Raw genomic sequence first — 17,856 nt, forward strand, 5'->3', positions numbered from 1 at the left:
TCTGGTCTCAAGCTATATAGCCGAGGTTAACTTTGAACATTTAATTCTTTTGCCTGCACCTCCCAGTCCCAGGATTACAGGAATGCATGTGCCATGCCTAGCTTCAAGATGTTTATTAGAGGCCAGAGCATGATACAAAATGATGAATGGTATTAACCATATTCTATTAGTCAAGCATCACTCGATATTATGAAATTGTCCTGTGGGACAACCCTGGGTTTTCAATTCCCAGTGGACTTCCTTGAAGGACCTCCAATCCAGAACGAAACAAGATATTCATTCCATAGACTGGCTTAGAGGAAAACAAATGCCCAGGCTGTGCCTGAGGTCCCAGGGAAACTCCTGGAAATGGTGGTGGAAAGAGGTACAATGGCAGTTCAACTGCAGAGTATCTCTTGCTACTTCTTCCTGCCGCCTCTCTCCTTGAGGGCCAAGTGGATGACAGCACCACTGGCCATGTTGTAGTAAGCCAGGGAGTTGGAATCCTTGATGAAGATGCCCTGGAAGACAGACAAATGTCTTAATGTACGCCACCTGTCTCTGACCACATGCAGCCTCACACAACTGAGCTTGCTGTGAATATTCTAGACTTCACCAATATGGAAGCTTAAGGGAAGGTCAGGAGGTCAGTGAAGTATGGAACTCTGGTTTCTTCTAGAACATCTTTTTCCTTCTTTCCTTCTTTCCAACAGATGCAAAGTAAGGGACTTTGTCAACATTTGCTTTACTTTCCAACTTTCCAAATGCTAGTCATGACCAACTAACTACAAGGCACAGGCAACTTCTCAGGTCAAAGACCTTTAGTGATTACCTTTAGTCAACTCCCTATTATCCCAGAAAACCTGAAGATCCCTTTGCATCTACATAAACAACCAGGCTGCCTAAGATCACATCACTGGGCCAGTCCCCATCCGGTTCCACATACCGAGACAAAGGTTTTTAGACCCTGAATTAGACTATGCTGTTAGAATACAGCACTACCAGGTTCATCGGCCCCAACATTCCAGCTGGATCACTTCTAGGATGGCCACATCCAGGTCTCTCTCCATCATACTTTGTACAATTGTTTCAGGGATGGTAGAGGAGATGGAACCTAAGGGGCAGGACGGGGTTACCCTGGCTTACTTCATACTGTAGTTTCTGTTTCCCTGCAGGCATGCCTGTGGCTTCATGAATCTTCACTTTGATGACAGAGACCTGTGGGATCAAAGAAAGTCCATTCATTCTCTTGTTAAGGACACCTGGAAAAAGCTTACCCAACCCACTGACTCCAAAGTACCTGTACCAAATGGGGGTGGCAAAACATACCTGGTCAGTGAGTGGGAGAGTGAAGACCAGCCCCTGACCATTCAGCTTCCATTCCGTCTTATCCTGCATGTTGGGTACCTGCACTTTGATGGATACTGGACCCTGCAAAATGCAGTGCTCATTATGCCTGGTAAGCCCTAAGCCAATCAGGAACTATGCTCTGCTATCAGTGGCTCATCAACAGTGACTCCTGCCCCTCTCACCCATTTACTGCTGATGCTGGTAGATATGACACAAGACTTCATTTCTTCTTTCTTATTTTTCTACACAGGCTTAAAGGTAGGTAGTCAGGGCTAGCCTAGGCTTGACCTCAAACCTCCTACCTCTAGAGTTCTGAGATTGTAAGTGTGTATTATCATACTGTTTCACTGCCATTCCTCTTTTTTTTTTTTTTTTTTTTTTTTTTTTTTTTTTTTTTTTTTTTTTTTGGTTTTTCAAGACAGGGTTTCTCTGTGTAGCCCTGGCTGTCCTGGAACTCACTCTGTAGACCAGGCTGGCCTTGAACTCAGAAATCTGCTTACCTCTGCCTCCCAAGTGCTGGGATTAAATAAAGGTGTGTGCCACCACTGTCCTGCTTCATTCCCATTCCTTAAATAGACCCATCATGCTTTCTAGTGAATTTTACAATCTCAAGGACCAGTAGGGTAAAGATAGGATCTGTGAAGTACTGGGTTCAAACTTAGAGGACAAGACTCCTGAACTCAATGCTACTTGCTTGTGTTAAAACAGACTAGTGAGAACACGAAAGAGAATTGTCTGAACCTTTGATAGGTGTTCAAGAAATAGACAATAGTTTTGGAAAAATAAAATTTTGTCAAATCTCTTGGGAGCTGGGACTGTCACTGCCTTTTCACCGAAGCCTAACAGCTTTGTCAGAGACTACCAGTGCCAATGTAGAATCCTTGTTCCAGAAGGCCAGCAGAATCCTACCCTAACGAGCACCTTCCCAGAGCTGGGGGAGAGCTGAATTTAATAACTGTGCTGAGACTTCCTATAGCTGGGTTAGTGATCTTGTCACTTCACTCCCGTGATAATGTCTCAGCAGGTGCATCCCCACAAGAGTCCACACTTCCAGAACTACCACTAGCACCTTCTCATCTCCCAGCTATTGACCTCACATTACAAACATACCCAGAAGCTTCTTATGGCTGACTGACATCCCAGAAACTAACCGCATGGGACTGGAACATAACTGGGGCTTGGGTAACCCATGCCGCTGCCAGGTACTACAGGGCACAGGTAGCACTCTGGGTCACAGACCTTGTTCCTGCGCAGGAACTCTTCCTCAGGCATGAGGCTGTCTTCGGTCTTTAGTTTCTTGGATGGAGGCTCATCTTCCATAGGAGGTGGGGGATGTACAGGAGGCATTGGAGCTGGGGCTGGGACTGGAGCCACAGGCGGGGCAGGCACAAAGGCTACAAAGACACGGTACATACAGTTGCCCCATGAGTACAGAAGAGGTGAAGAGGCCCAATAGGCAGGACTGGGAAGATTTTGCTGGGCAATCTTGAGGCTTTGCTCCTTAGAGGTGTGAAGTGCCATGCCTTGATGAGTCTGTCACTCAGCACATTCCCTGGCAGGGAGCCTTGGGAGGCTGCCCGAATTAGGCAGCAGGAAACGAGAAGCAGGGCAAGGTCAGCCATAAAATAGTTGTGTCAGGCTTCTGGACTTGTCAAAGACCTGACCACCAAATGTAGACACACTAGCTATGCCATCTCAGTTTCTTGTGTCTCACAAGAAATATGGCTCCTAGTTCCCAGTTGAGATTTCTTCTGGGATGGAGACTCATTGGGAATAGCCATCATTAAGGCCAACCACAGCTTTTTGGACTGACCCATGAGATAAGAAAGCAACACTACAGACTGACCTGTTGGCACAATCATGGGAGGTGGGCGGGGCGCCATGATGGGAGGTGCTGCAGGAGGCATAGGTACCACGTTGATCCTGGGTGCGTGGATGATGGGTGGCATAGGGGCAATCACTGAGCCTGGGGGCAGCCGGACCACAGATGCCATGGGTGGCCGAGGCATAACAGGCACTGCAGATACAACAGTGGTGCGGACTGGAGGTGGCATCTGAGGGTAGGAGGAGACACGTAAGTCACAGGAAGCCAAGGCTCAGCTTCAGGGACACACCAACTGGCTACTCAGGATGGGGGTTGGGCAATTTGGACTCTGCTTATCACTGAGACTGAAGTTTCTCCTCAGGCCAATGATAGAAACTCAATGCTGAGAGTTCCAGGTTAATTCTTTCTACTTGGGTCTTAGTGGTTCAGATTCAACCCGTAATTCATGGCAGACTACCATTATAGAGGCTGACCCTGACCTCATTTACTGAATAGACCATCAGTTCTCAAAGACCCATTAAGCCCACAGTCCTCTGCCTCAAATCTGCTTCCCCAATTTGCCACTCAGTTCACTCCCTAATCCAAATCTCCTCTGCAGTGGAAGATCAGGCTACAAGTTTCCACTTTCAACTTGATTCTTCCTCTTTCAACTCCGGCCACCATAGCATCCGGACCCTACTGTAAACCAGTTGCCCTTTCCACACAAGAGCATCATCCCACCGTAAAGACCAAGGTTTAAAACACTTGGTCACAGGGTGGCCTCTGACTCACCGCAGGTGGCCGGGGCACTGATGTGATGGGGGGTGCTGAGCTGGGGATATTGGTGGCTGAAGATGGAGGTGGTGGCTGCTGAGGGATTTCATTGGGCTTGCTAGGGCCAATCTTCTCCTTAGTGTCGTCTTCTGGCACCAGGCCCTTGGCCTTATGGATGGCCTCAATCTGCTCCTGGAGGGTGATGTTGGCCTGGGCAGCCTGCTGGGTTCGGGCCATGCTGCCTGAATGGCCATCCCAAGTCACCTGGATGGGAAAGCAAAGACATAGCTTGTCATGAATTCACATGTGAGAGACAGAGGGCAGGAAGGCACTAGGATTCACAGGAAATGCACCTTTTCCTCTGGCTTCTGGATCTCCTCTTCACCAATCTTCTTTCCAATGGCTGTCTCTTCAACTCCAAAGATGTCAGTACGCCGCTCAGCCAACTGCTTTAAACTGCTCTCAATATCCAGACCTGTGCACAGTGAAATAGAAAGGAAGGGAAACTAAGCATGGCAGCCTTCCAATAAGTCAGCAGCTTTCTGGGAACATAGAGTAGAGGCTGGATCCACAGCACAGGCTGGGGGCCCCAACTGTCACTCATCCTACAGGTCTGGGAGGGCTGCCAGAGCAGCAGTAAGCCTAAAGGCAAGGTGCTTGTCCAACTCCTATCAACAGGACCAAAGACTGAGTCCCTAGCCTTAGGCAGCACACCCACCTCCCACCCCACAAAGGCAAGGTCTCTCTATGTAGTCCTGGCTATCCTGGAATTCCCTTAAGCAGACCAGGCTGGCCTGGAACTTATAGACATCTACCTGCCTCTGGCACCAGAGTGCTGGGTTTAAAGGTGTATACCACATCATCCAGCCCTATCCCTGCTGCTTTATACTTGGCAGTAAGACTAATTAATGAGTGCCACTCAAGGAGAGAGACTTTAACCATGAGTTCAAAAGAACAAATATCGTCAGATCTTGTTATTGGATAACAGCAGACAAGTGACATTCCTTCCAGTGCCAGACTTTGGAGGATTCCTCTACAGTGCCTTGGGAAATACACATTTTATTTTATTTTATTTTTTGCAATATCATAGCTACACCTACCTCCTAAACTCTCGTTGACCTCAACCACTTTGTGTCCGCATAAAGCAAGCTACGGGCTGGGAACCTCCATCTCACCTGGTGCATAAACTTCATCATCGCTCTGTTTCTCTCGGATGGAGCGGTCCCGCTGCTCTAGCCAGCGGGGGTCAAGAAGCCCAATGCGCATGTGTTCTTGCATTTTGCTGGCAGGAATCTTCTCCCCAGTGATGGGGGATACAAGATACTCATCAGGAGCAGGAGCTGGAGGAAGGGGCTTGGAAGCTAGAGGAAACAGATGTCTAAAGTGAGAATACTGGTAGCTAGGTTAAGAAAGTGGTGTATTCAGACATTGTTCACGAAAAACATCCACTTGTTGCCACTCTTACACCAGGAACCTAAAACTGGAGATGACTACATTCTCTTTCCCACCATGAGGCCTGTAACATATGGGTCACCTCAAGCTCTCCTAGAAACAGCCCATCTGAAAACCACACAAGACCACCCAGGACTTTCTTTAATAGCACAAGGTCTGGAAGGCAGGACTGTACCTTTGGGATCATAGTCCTTTCGCACAATGACTTGGTCTGGTGTTGGGGGCAGAGGTGGAGGCATGGGTGTCTCTGGGGGTGGAGGCACTTTCTGTCCTTCTTCTTCATCGTCTGAACCCTAAAGAGCAAACAATGTCACAACACAGGAGATGAAAGGCCACTTCCCATGGCAGCCCTCAGGGTGGCAAGGAGCCTTAGTCTCTCGAGGCAGCTAAGGTCAGACGGCAGCAGGCCAAGCTGCTTCCTCACAACATGAATGGGAACATCAGACCATGGTGCTAACACTCCTCCCAGGCATTTCTAGCAGCTGGCACCAGGCAGTCCCAAGAGGCCAAGCGCACTTCACATCCAGGGGAGAAATACAGGAGCCAAGTCGGCGCTAAAATGGTAGCTGCTCCCAGAGCAATGCTGGGAGAAGGAGAAAAAGTCAATTCCCACAGACACTGGGGCCCTTTCTTCTCAAGCTGTACAAATTCAGAGCAGGGAGAGCAGCTTGGCTCAGGATTCTGTGCCTATTGGAGGGCCAAGCTGGAAGGGTTAGGAGTGTCTGAAAGGATGTGTAGGCTACATTTAGACAAGCTTGGGAACTAGTGATCCTTTAGACGTAAGGACTAGAAAGGCATCAAAGCACAGGGCAATAAGATTCCCTAGCAGGGCTGGTGGATGGTGGCTTGGGACCAGGGACACTGAGCCAAAGGGAAGGACATAAACTATACAAAGCTGGCACAGCTTTCAGATGCTTCCCATGAATCAATCTTTGTTTCTGGAGCTGTTAAGAAGTGATGTGCTGCCTGGGCTTAAAGAGCTGTAAGGCTTCTCCCAAGATCACCACCTTTTGAACCTTGGCTCCAGGAAAAAGATCAAGCTACAGTCATCACCTAGGAATTTACCTCATCCATGTCCTGCACTTGAGTATCCTGGTCCAGCTGGGAAGGAGTCTCCTCAGTCTTTTCTTGATCTTCCTCATCTGACTCAACCTCCATCTCTACTTCCTCACTCTCCCCAAACTTCTCGTAGCGCTCCTGAATAAGGATCCGAGCTCCCAGTTCCTCTGGTGTTGTTGGAGGTGGAAAGTTTCCTAAAAGGGATATGCCATGGTGAAAAGCATTCAGAGTTGGGTGTGTTACAATCAAACAGCTTTGAATCCAACACTTGGAGGACGAAGACAAGTGGACTTTCTGTGAGTTTGTAGCTAGCCTGGTTTACACAGCGGTTCTAAGACAGCCAGGGCTACATAGAGATCCTGTGTGTGTGATGGCTATTCTTGGTTGTCAAATTGACTGCATCTGGAATTATCTAAACCCCAAGCAGCTGGACCTGTGACAGATTTTGGGTGCAAAGTCCCATCCTGATCTGGGCCATACCTGCTAGTGGCGGCCTATGTGAAAGGACATGGAAGGACGCTTTTGCTTTTCACCCACTTGCCCACACTCCTGGAAAGTTTGTGTATCCTGCTGCTGAAGCATTCTTTCCCTAGTTAAGTTTCCAATGAAGCCCAGCTGAGACACCGGCTGCCTGGAACTTCTGTCGCTAGATCACGGCCTGTAAGCCCCTCTGATTTATATACACAGATTTATTCTATGAGTTCTGTTCCTCTAGAAAACACTAACATGAGCTGTCTCAAAACAAAGAGAAGAAAAAAGAAAAAGCCATCCTTATTCTGTCTGAGCTTCCCAGAGGCTACAAAACTGTCTGATTTCATTATCTACAGAGAATATCAGTCTAACGTAGTAATTAGCTGTTGAATTGCATTTAACTTGGCAAATGAAGCCCTCTGAAATAGAGGGAAACAAATACTAATAAAGTCCCAGGCCTGATTCTGTTGCTCCCTGGGACCATTAGGGTTCCCGGCTCCCACCTGGAGGCACTCTCTTGCCAGACCAACCTTGCTCATTGGGTTGAAAATCCACTGTCTCCACCACCACAAAATCATGCCAATCAATCTGAGCATAGGCTACTCGCTCCTTTTCTTTCTCCTCTTCTTCCTTCTTCCTCTCACGTTCCTGAAATTTGGCCCATTCTACTCGGTAACAAACCTATGGAGATAGGAAATAGCACCTACAATGAGGCTTCATAGTAACTTTCAGACGGAGATGTACCTATGTTCACAAGGGGAACTTCCACCAGAGTTAGAAAGATTCTATGCTCACAGCAGCAAACTTTCCTGTAATAAATATGCATGAAAACCTAGTAACTGGTACTGTAAACCTGGTTACAAGTTAGTGCTGCAAGTAGCTGCACAACATAGGCAAAGCATAGGAAACCAATCACATCCCTCCAACCCCTGCACTTTTATTTTTTTTCAAGGTGATCCTGTTGTTACAGTGTTCAAAGTTCTTATCATGATTAGTTCTCAGCAGAGAAACTTATTACACCTTGCAGCAGTCAATGCAGACTCATGCTGGAGATAAATGAGAGTGGTATATCAGTGCAATGGGACACTCATATTTCCCCTTCCTAAGTGCAGTGAACATTTGTAGAAGCGAGAATACAAAGTGAGTAAGAACCAGAAGATGGGAGCTGTGCCAAAAGTCAGCTTCTGGATACAACACAGCCACTGCACTCAAACTCCCTGCAGCTGTGGTTACCTGCACAACACCAGACCCACCAGCAGGTCATCAAAAATGGAGGAGGGGCATCCCTCCTTGAGGGACTGCTGGCCATTAGGGGTAGCTTAGGTTAAGGGTGTCATTTTCTTCAGCGGTGTAGCCCCTGATAAGTGGGCCACGTTCCAGTAAATAATGTCTCATCTCATGTTCATGTAAATAACTCCACTAAACTCAGTAGGTCTCCCTACCCCAAAAATGACATGAAAGTAGGAGGTGGAGTGGAAGATGTGGGGAAAATGAAAGAAAACAAAGGGGGAGGGGCAAAGACATCTAAAAATCAGTATTTACACCTATGAAACTGAAAACACTTTTTTGGGAGTGGGAAGGTCTTTGTCTTTTGAGACAGGAACTCATTCTGTAGCCCTGAGTGGCCTTGAACTTGTGAACTTGTGGTTGGATTAGAGGTGAGACATGGCACCTAACAAACATTTTAAAAGTTTAAAACCTGGTAACATCAAAAGGAATCAATCACCCCTACCACCAGGGATCTGCTTGAGGAGATAGTTCTCGGCCTAAAGTAAGGAAAAACTAGCTAAAGCTTCTGGAGAGAGCAAAGTGGACACCACAAGGCTTTTGTTCTCAGCACCCAGGCCTAGGTGCAGGCTGACCACCCCTCACCTGAGATGCTTTGGTGTTTGTTTTAGAGGTGTTTCTAATTTGGGAATATCTGCATAGACGTGATAAATTAGATACCCCGGGATAGAATCCATGTCTAAACCTGAACGCCATTACATACAATATGTACAGATTGTACTTGATCTCATGCACATGGCCTGAAGGTTAATTTTCTATGACATTGGTGTACCTGCATTTTGGAAGTGACCCATCACATGAGGTCAGATGTGGAATTTTGAATTTCTGGTGTCATGTAGGTGCTCACAAAGCTTCAGATTCTGGAGTGTTAGAATTTTCAGATTAGGAAAAGTCAACTTGAGCTGCTTCAAAGAAGGTTTCCAAACAAAAACCAAACCCACACAAAGAGAACCCACTGCATTGGTTCCTGGTAATAGAAAATCCTGTGTTTACCTGGTCCAAAACTTCTCGGGGATTTTCAGCCTCTTTCTTGAGTTTTGAAAATAAGCCTTTGGGTGGAATCAAGATCTGAAAGAGGATTAGAGCAACTGTCAATGTATCACACACAGTCTAAGACAAAGAGGCAGCCTTGCCAGACCCATTAAAGGACACAAGAGATGGATCCCAGCTCCACCTGTGGGGTTTTGGGCAAGTTACTTTAACAACCAGAATGTGCTTTTCCATCTCCAAATGTTGATGCTACCACTTAAGAAAGCACCTTTAGAGAAAGCCATTTCCAGGACTCCCAGGAAAGCACTCAAGCCACAGGCAGGTTTCCTAGAACAGGCTGTTATAGCTGCCTAGGTAACATTGCTGTACGCTTATCATTTTGAAAATGAAAGTCCCCCTCTGCTGTCCTGTTCAGGACTGCAGCTACCTCTTCCCTTTCTTCCCAGTACTTCCATACCCTCTACCTAGAGTATCTATCTCCATCTGACACACAGACTCCTTCACCTGTATTCTCCTACCCACTGAGAATCTCCATCATGACAGATTCCTGTCTTCTCACTACTAGAACCACAAATAATGTCTAACATGCATTTCCCAAGGAACGGAACACTGACTGCCTTTATTCTAACAGCCATTCCAATCCTCCCAGCACTATCTACTTCCACTCATAAAGCAGCACAATTTTATCTGGTAGAACAGCTTTCTCTAGTGCCTTCAAGTTATGAGTCAATGCCAATATCCGAAGTTAGAGGAAGAAACAAAAAACTAACAAATAGAGATCTGAGAACTTGTACTATGGAAGCAGTTCAATGAACCTAGGCCATACTTAGAACTGATACTACAGGCTAAAGAGACAGCAGCAGCTAGAACAGTGCCTGTTCTTCAGAGGACTGTGTTTGACTCTTAGCATCCACATGGTGGTTCACAAACATCTGTTAACTACAGTCCCAGGGGATCTGATAGTCTCTTTTCACTTCCATGGCCCCACACACAAGTACAGAACCACTCATACACATAAAATAAAAATAGATAAAACCAAATTGGAAAAACCCACAAACCCCTGAGACTGTATACTTACAGAATCCTGTGGCTTTAGGTTTCAGCCATTGTTCTACTACTCTTCTACTAGATTCTAGATCTGGTCATTTTCTAAAAACACATTTTAAAATACTTCTAAGTTTATTCTTCAGAGTGAGTCCTTACAAGTCCTTTCAATGTAGATCTCTAACACCGCTTCTAAATATTAACAACAGATTGTAAGACCATTCCACTCAAAAGAAAAACAAGAAAAATGTGCCACTGGTAAACCTACACCAGGTGAGTAGCCTTTGTAACATTTCAAACATTTTACTGTTAAAACAGCAGTCTGTCAAAGAGCTCAGACTGGCCTCAAGCTCCTAGTAATCCTCATGCCTCAATCTTCATAGAACTTGGATTACAACTGTTAGCTACTATATCCAGTTCTCTGATTAATTTTAAATATTAGATTACTGTATCAGATTCTTTATTTTCTCTGTATAGCCCTGGCTGTCCTGGAACTCACTCTGTAGACCAGGCTGGCCTCTAACTCAGAAATCTGCCTGTCCCTGCCTCCCAAGTGCTGGGATTAAAGGCGTTCGCCACCACTGCCTGGCTAGGATAAGATTCTTTTTTTAAAGACAGTTTCAGTCTGTAGGCAAGGCTGTCCCAGAACTTACTATGCAGCACAAACTAGCCTTGAACTCAGAGATCCTCCCTCCTCATGAATGCTGGGATTCAAGCATTCAGGAGGTAGAGGCAGGCAGACAGATCTCTGTGAGTTCAAGGCCAGCCTGATCTACATAGTGAGTTCCAAATGAAATCACACTATATGAGGAGACCAGTCTCCAACCAACCAACAACAAAGAGTGCTGGGACTAAAGCTTGCCATGTGGATCCATGGCTGCAGCAGTGAAACCTAGGGTTAAGAGTGAAGAAAAGCTGGGCCATGTAGCAGACAAGTGGCAATGCACAGACACCTAAAAGCAGATAGTGCTACCTAGTCTTGTCACACAGCAGATACCACCTAATAACAGCAGCTTATAAACACGTCTCTTCAATATCAAGAAGTATTTAAAGAGGTAACAATACAAGTTGGATGTGGGGACCCATGCCTTTGATCCCATAGACAAAAGTATCTCTGAATTTGAGGCCAGGTCATTCAAAGCTGGGGTTACACAGTGAGACACTGTCTTGAAAGAAAAGAGAGAGAAGAGAAAGAGAGGGGGGGGTAGGGGGGAGAGGGAGAGGGAGAGGGAGAGAGAGAGAGAGAGACAGAGACAGACAGACAGACAGACAGACAGACAGACAGACAAACAGAGGCAGAGAAAAGAAATCAAGATTTAAGGCACACTTTTAATCCCTGACTCTACTCAGGAGGTACAGTCAGGTGGTTCTCTGACCCCGAGGCCAGCCTAGACTACAAAAATAGTCCAGGAAAGCCAGAGCTGTTACACAAAGAAAATCCTGTCTCAAACAAAACAAAACAAACAAAAAGATGCAGAGTCAATGAGATGGTTCATAGGGTAAAAGCACTTGCTATGCAAGCCTGATGTCCTACGTTTGATCCTCAATGGAAAGATAAAACTGAAAGCTGTTTCCGAATGCCAAGCATGCTCCATGGTAAGGCACAAAAGCACCTACACATTCTCTCTCTCACACACAAATATATAAAAACTTTTTAAATCAAGACTTTACTGGGCTGGAGAGATGGCTCAGGGGTTAAGAGCACTGACTGCTCTTCCAGAGGTCCTGAGTTCAATTCCCACCAACCACATGGTGGCTCACACCCATCTATAATGGAATCTGATGCCCTCTTCTGGTGTGTCTAAGGACAGCTATAGTGTACTCATATACATAAAATAAATATTTAAAAAAATAAAAGACTTTACATTAAGCTGGAATTCACATTTCCCCAGATGTCACACAAAGCAAATATCCTTGTTGACAGAGAGTACCACCCTGTACCCAAAGCCAGCACCTTGGTGTACTGCTCCACCAGCTTTGTGAAGTAGTTGAAGAGGCTGTGCTGGGGTCGGAGAAAGTCAAACTGGTAGTTGCGCTGTTCTTTCTGCATCAGCTGGGTCAGAAACTGGCGTCCATTCCTGGCTACAAACTGAGCTGTCAGCTTCACTACGTCCAGGTCGAAGGCTGAGATGGAGGGGGGATCAGCGATGAACTCAAACTCAGGAGGGGGCTCCTTCGGTACTATGGTCTCTTGGATCACCTGGGCTTGGACCTAAGACAGAACAGGAGTAAATAGAGTAAACTAACTCTGAAGCAGAATAACCACAGACTCTAATGCTTTATTAATTGTGAAGGCCACTGAGATTTGCTATAACACTGGCATCAGTGTCTCACCCAACTGTGCCTCAACTCCCTAATCTGCTTCAAGTGGGACAGCCTTCCTCTCTGCTCCAGTCCAGACATCAAAGGCTTAAAGAGGTGGCAAATATATATATATAGAAAATCAGATGTAAAATATGACTTAAGAGGCTGGAAATATAAGGTCCATGTGTGTGTAGTGATTCCTACTGCAAAAAAATACATCGATGACTTCCAAGAGAGCAGAATAGGCACTGTGAGTACTTTTCACACGTGAGAAAACCACATCAGCCTTAGGCCCTACAAGCAGCAATTGTAATGCAAGGCTTCAGACATGACTTCAACTTTTATTTCTCATGACCAAATAAAAGACTGCCTTTTCCACAAAAATCTGAGAAAGGTGCAAAATGATGAGACCAGGCCAGTTCTACCCAACAGACAAAATGCACTGGTCCTGCCTTCACTGACACTCTTGATCGTCAGCATTCCTGGGCCACAGCACCAACTGGGTATTGGAGCAGCTCCAACAGAAGAGAAGGAATAGCACAAGGCTACATCACCTCCTTCAGCTAGCTGGGCCAAAAGGTTGCTCATACACTACAATTAATCCTCACTCCTTGGGTCAATAAATCATAAGCCTTGGTTAGACAGTTGTTCTGTTGGGCTCTTCATGATCTGAGTCCAGAGAACAGAGCTTCACCAACTAGTGTTCAAGAAGTGTTTCTGGAAGCTAAGGGTAACTACTTCTGCCCATGATGGTTGTGATCGTGGACAGCAGAGATAATTATGCCCGCCCACTTGGCCTGTTCTTACTTCCTCCCTAACCCACAAAAGGGGGCTGGACTCCAAACCTTCTGGGGCAGCTGCTGTTGTGTGGCTTGCTGCTGCTGCTGCATAACCTTGGGGATAGCAGCTGAGGGTTCCTGAGCCTTCCCCTCCTTGAACTCGCTGACCTTGTGGCGGTAGTAGGCATGGTAAGGGTCATTGGGATTTAAGAAATTGAACTTGGGGTTGTTGATCTCATTCTGTCGAATCCTAGCTTCAAATTCAGGTCCATTTCTGTAAAAAATTAAAATACGATAAACAACACATCAAAGGATGAATTCTACAACCTCTGGACTACTCAAACCCAAATTTCCTTCTATTTCAACATCTGTGCCACCACCCAGTCACCGAATCAGTCCATCCCTCATGATAGGAGCTGCTCTTGAGCATCTAGGAATCAGTCAGTGCCATCTGACAATGTGGGCCTGGCTGCTTCCACCACAGCCATTCCTTAGCTCCTCTGCCACTTCTATAATACCCACAATCAGCTAAGCAATTGCTTAGTTCTTGTAATAAAACACTTATTCTTTGGCTAAGAATGTAGCATAATTGTAGAGTGTGTACCTGAGGTCCACAAGGCCCTGGGTTTGGTACCAAACAAAAAGGAAAAAAACCTCAAACAGCCAGTAAGTATTAATTCCTTACCCAAATACTGCCTAAAGTAACTTCACTTATTACTTGGAGGCTCACAAAGGAAAAACTTCTCTGCAAGATTTGTATTTTCTATACATATACTGGGTAAGGCCATTGTGTGGTGGCTGAGTGGGTAAAGGTCTTTGCTGACAAGATGGACACTCTTGAGTTTGATCTTCACATGGTAAAAGGGTAAATTGACTCTCACCAAGTTGTACTCTGATCCATGTGTATGTGTGTGTTCATGTCATACACACATATGAATATACACACATACTAAAGAAAAGCCATCCTCCAGGATAATGAAAATATGTTTGGAGAATCCTGATTTTTAGAGTCCCAGTAGATATAACGCAAGAGGCCATAGTTTTTTCTTTTGTTTGTTGAGATAGTCTCACAAATCCAGGCTAAGGATTGGCCCTGAACTCCTGATCTGCTTGCCTTTACTTCTAGGTACAGTTAAGTGTGCCACCAAACCTAGCTCCAAGTATCACACTGACACATAACAAGTTTCTTGTTCACTACTCAGTTTCACATACAGCAAAATTCCAAAGTGTTCGTTACTTTGATTTTCCGGAATGCCAAATGTGGCTAATACCACTCTTCCTCTGTATCTTCAAATATTGAAAATATTTACTTAAGTAGTATTTATGGAGATGCTCAAGACTTTTGGAATACAATGGCCTGAAAACACAGGGGGCAGTTACTACTGTGTAGCTTAGAAGGGGCAGTGCCACCAACACTGAAGATGACTGGCCTATCAGGAGATGCCCATGGGGCTTGCCCTAATTCTCTGGCCAGAAGCCTGCATTCAGAGGTGCCCCAAATACACCAAGCCAAGGCTTCAGGGACTAGTGCCAGACAGGCCACTCTTTCTCCAGACTTTCACACCCATGGTTCTGTCAATTAAACAGAGCATAAGACAAAATGCAGGCAGCTTTATAGTTAAGGTTAGCCATCACAACAGATCCATGGCACAGACTGTGGAAGGCTTAGCCTCTAGCAAATTCTGGTCACACCCTGTAGTGTGACTAATACCAGGAGGTCTCAATTTGACTGTGTATTAGTCCAACTAGAACCTCATGCTTTGGAAAGTAGCATTTTCCTACCTCCCTATGTAATGCAAACCACACACAAGCAGAATGGATACAGATTTGGGTCCTACCAGATCAGGTCATCATGCTTGGAAAATACCAATGGAGGCTACTGGCTTCTAGAAAAGGAGACTGGTTGTCTCTTGCAGTACTGCCTCCTAAGCCATGGTCTCTACACATCAGGGAACACTTAAAAAGAGATGAGAAGGCAGATGTACTTATTCCAAGAAATTCTAGTGCTCTAAGTTGGCTTACTGTTAATTTCAGAATTAGATCCTCCAACACAAGAAACAGATTTCAGCAGAAGAGCCTGACTGTAACTCAGCCCAGCTGGCAGGGCCTTTTGAAGGTAATTTCCAACTGAGCTTTTTGACAGGAAAATGCAGAAATGGGAAGACCCATCTACAGAGAAAAAGCTCCTCTTAATCAGACTTGGCTGCAGATACCCACTGCCTGCCTCCTGAGTATGTGGCCTAACAGAACAGAGTTCTGAACACCAGCTCTCTCAGACCAAGATTTTGACCTGTCCCTTCACTGTAAAGCATATAAAAGCAAGTTCCGAATTTATTTACAATTTTTTTTGAGGGGTGGGGGATGTATGTGTTTATGCTCATATGGAGGCCAACAGTGAGTAGCCTCCTCTATCATTTTCATTCTTATTCTTTGATACGAGGTCTTGCACTGAACCTGGAGCTCACCATTATGACACGCTGGCCAATCAGCAAGCTCCAAGGAGTGGACTACTTCTACTCACCAGGGCTGGGAACAGACAGACACACACGCACGCACGCACGCATGCACGCACGCACGCACGCAGGCAGGCACGCACTTTTTTTTGTAGTTGCTGGAGACCCAAGCTCAAGTCCTAATGCTTGTGTTGCAAACATTACCCACTGAGTCATCTCAAGTTCAGATTTTAGAATCCCTACAAAAATGATCACCATGGATAAAAACCCATCTGGAAACATGGTGGGATTTTTACACTACTAGAAATAGAACTCATATCCTACATATGGAGACATACACTCAATCTATCACTAAGCTAGTGTCTTAGTCAGGGTTTCTATTCCTGTACAAACATCATGACCAAGAAGCAAGTTGGGAAGGAAAGCATTTATTCAGTTTATACTTCCATACTGCTGTTCATCGCCAAAGGAAGTCAGGACTGGAGGAACTTAAGCATGTCAGGAAGCAGGAGATGAACCTGCCATGGAGGGATGTTTCTTACGGCTTGCTTCCCCTGGCTTGATCAGCTTGCTTTCATATAGATCCCAAAACTACCGGCCCAGAGATGGTACCACCTACAAGGGGCTTGATCACTAATTGAGAAAATGGCTTACAGTTGGATCTCATGAAGGTATTTCCTCACCTGAAGCTCCTTTCTCTGTGATAACTCCAGCTTGTGTCAAGTGGACACAAAACCAGCCAGTACAGCTACACAATCAACCCACTTATTTTTTGTTTTTTAGCCTTTATATAATACTCACAAGACCAGGCTGACCTTGAACTCACAGACATCCACCTGCCTCTGCTTCAGACATTATGGGACTTGAAGGTATGTGCCATGACTGGCACCAATCCACTTCGTTTTCCCTTTCTTAAAGAAAAAAAAAAGAAAGACAGAAAAGAAAAGGAAAGGAAAGAAAAGAAAGGCCAGGCAGTAGTGGTGCACACCTTTAATCCCAGCACTTGGGAGGCAGAGGCAGGTGGATTTCTGAGTTCAAGGCCAGCCTGGTCTACAGAGTGAGTTCCAGGACAGCCAGGGCTATACAGAGAAACCCTGTCTGGAAAAATCAAAAATCAAAAATCAAAAAAAAAAAAAAAAAAAAAAAAAAAAAAGGAAAGAAAAGAAAAGAAAAGAAAAGGAAGAAAGAAAGAAAATTGACTCTGTGTAGGCATGTGTGCATATTAAAGTACATGCATGTAGGTATTCAGATTTGGTAATTGAGTTCTGGGAGCCAAATTCAGGTCCTATGTAGAAGAAAGTGGTCTTAACTTCTGATCCACTTCTCCAGCCCTACTTCCCTTCATTAAAATAGGGTTCACTGTGCTGGCAGACTAGTCTCTACCTGCCAATATTCCTTTCTGGCACCAAGATTACAGATATGTATCACCATGCCCAGTAATGAGTATTTATTTTTAAGAACCTGGTCAGTTGTGCTTTTATTTTCAGGGGAGGGGGGCATAGCTGTGGCAGCAGGATGACACAGAAAACTACTTGGGAAAACTGTTTGGGATGTTTCTAAGTGCATACTTGTGCACCCATACCTGTGGAAGCCAGAGGCTGATGTCTATTGTCTTCCTCAATCATTCTAGGCCTTATTTAGTTTTATCTACATATTTATTTCAGATAGGGTCTATGTATCCCCAGCTCGCCTAAAATGCTGTGTAGATCAGGATGGTCGGAAATGCACAGAGATCAACCTGCTTCTGCCTTCAGAGTACACGAATACACTGGCCCCACCCTAGTTTTTGAGGCAAAGGACAAAGCTCTCTCACTGAATATGAAGCACAGCAATTTGCTCTGTGAATCTGTCAGTCTATTCCCCAGTACTGAGGTTACAAGACATAGCCACTGCTCAATCTTGCTTTAACATGGGTATCCGTGGAATATACACCATGGGATACAAACTCAAGTTCTTATACTCTTGTGACAGGCACCTGACTGAACCGAGCTGTCTCACCAACCCTGGAACCTTTCAATGCTCTCTTAGCCATTACTGTTTCACATAGAGTTTCTTCTAAAGAAACAATCTAAGAAGGAAAAACAATGTTCAAACTCCTCTTACAGCTCCA

General features: G+C 45.3%; 1 protein-coding gene across 1 annotated transcript in view; it reads right to left on the bottom strand.

Annotated features, from left to right (window-relative positions):
- The window catches only part of Sf3a1 (splicing factor 3a subunit 1), a 20,260-nt gene continuing 2,404 nt past the window's right edge, over positions 1-17,856 (bottom strand). Inside the window, exons 3-16 of the mRNA XM_031340331.1 lie at positions 13,360-13,567; positions 12,165-12,422; positions 9,170-9,244; positions 7,420-7,570; positions 6,425-6,612; positions 5,535-5,652; positions 5,083-5,268; positions 4,261-4,382; positions 3,926-4,171; positions 3,176-3,383; positions 2,569-2,723; positions 1,309-1,410; positions 1,126-1,197; positions 1-500 (exon numbers count right to left, since the gene is read on the bottom strand). Coding sequence (XP_031196191.1) covers positions 399-500; positions 1,126-1,197; positions 1,309-1,410; positions 2,569-2,723; positions 3,176-3,383; positions 3,926-4,171; positions 4,261-4,382; positions 5,083-5,268; positions 5,535-5,652; positions 6,425-6,612; positions 7,420-7,570; positions 9,170-9,244; positions 12,165-12,422; positions 13,360-13,567 — 2,191 coding nt within the window. The 3' untranslated portion in view covers positions 1-398. The remainder of the gene's footprint in view (positions 501-1,125; positions 1,198-1,308; positions 1,411-2,568; positions 2,724-3,175; positions 3,384-3,925; positions 4,172-4,260; positions 4,383-5,082; positions 5,269-5,534; positions 5,653-6,424; positions 6,613-7,419; positions 7,571-9,169; positions 9,245-12,164; positions 12,423-13,359; positions 13,568-17,856) is intronic.

Source organism: Mastomys coucha, unplaced genomic scaffold (assembly GCF_008632895.1).
Source record: "Mastomys coucha isolate ucsf_1 unplaced genomic scaffold, UCSF_Mcou_1 pScaffold22, whole genome shotgun sequence".
Lineage (NCBI taxonomy): Eukaryota > Metazoa > Chordata > Mammalia > Rodentia > Muridae > Mastomys > Mastomys coucha.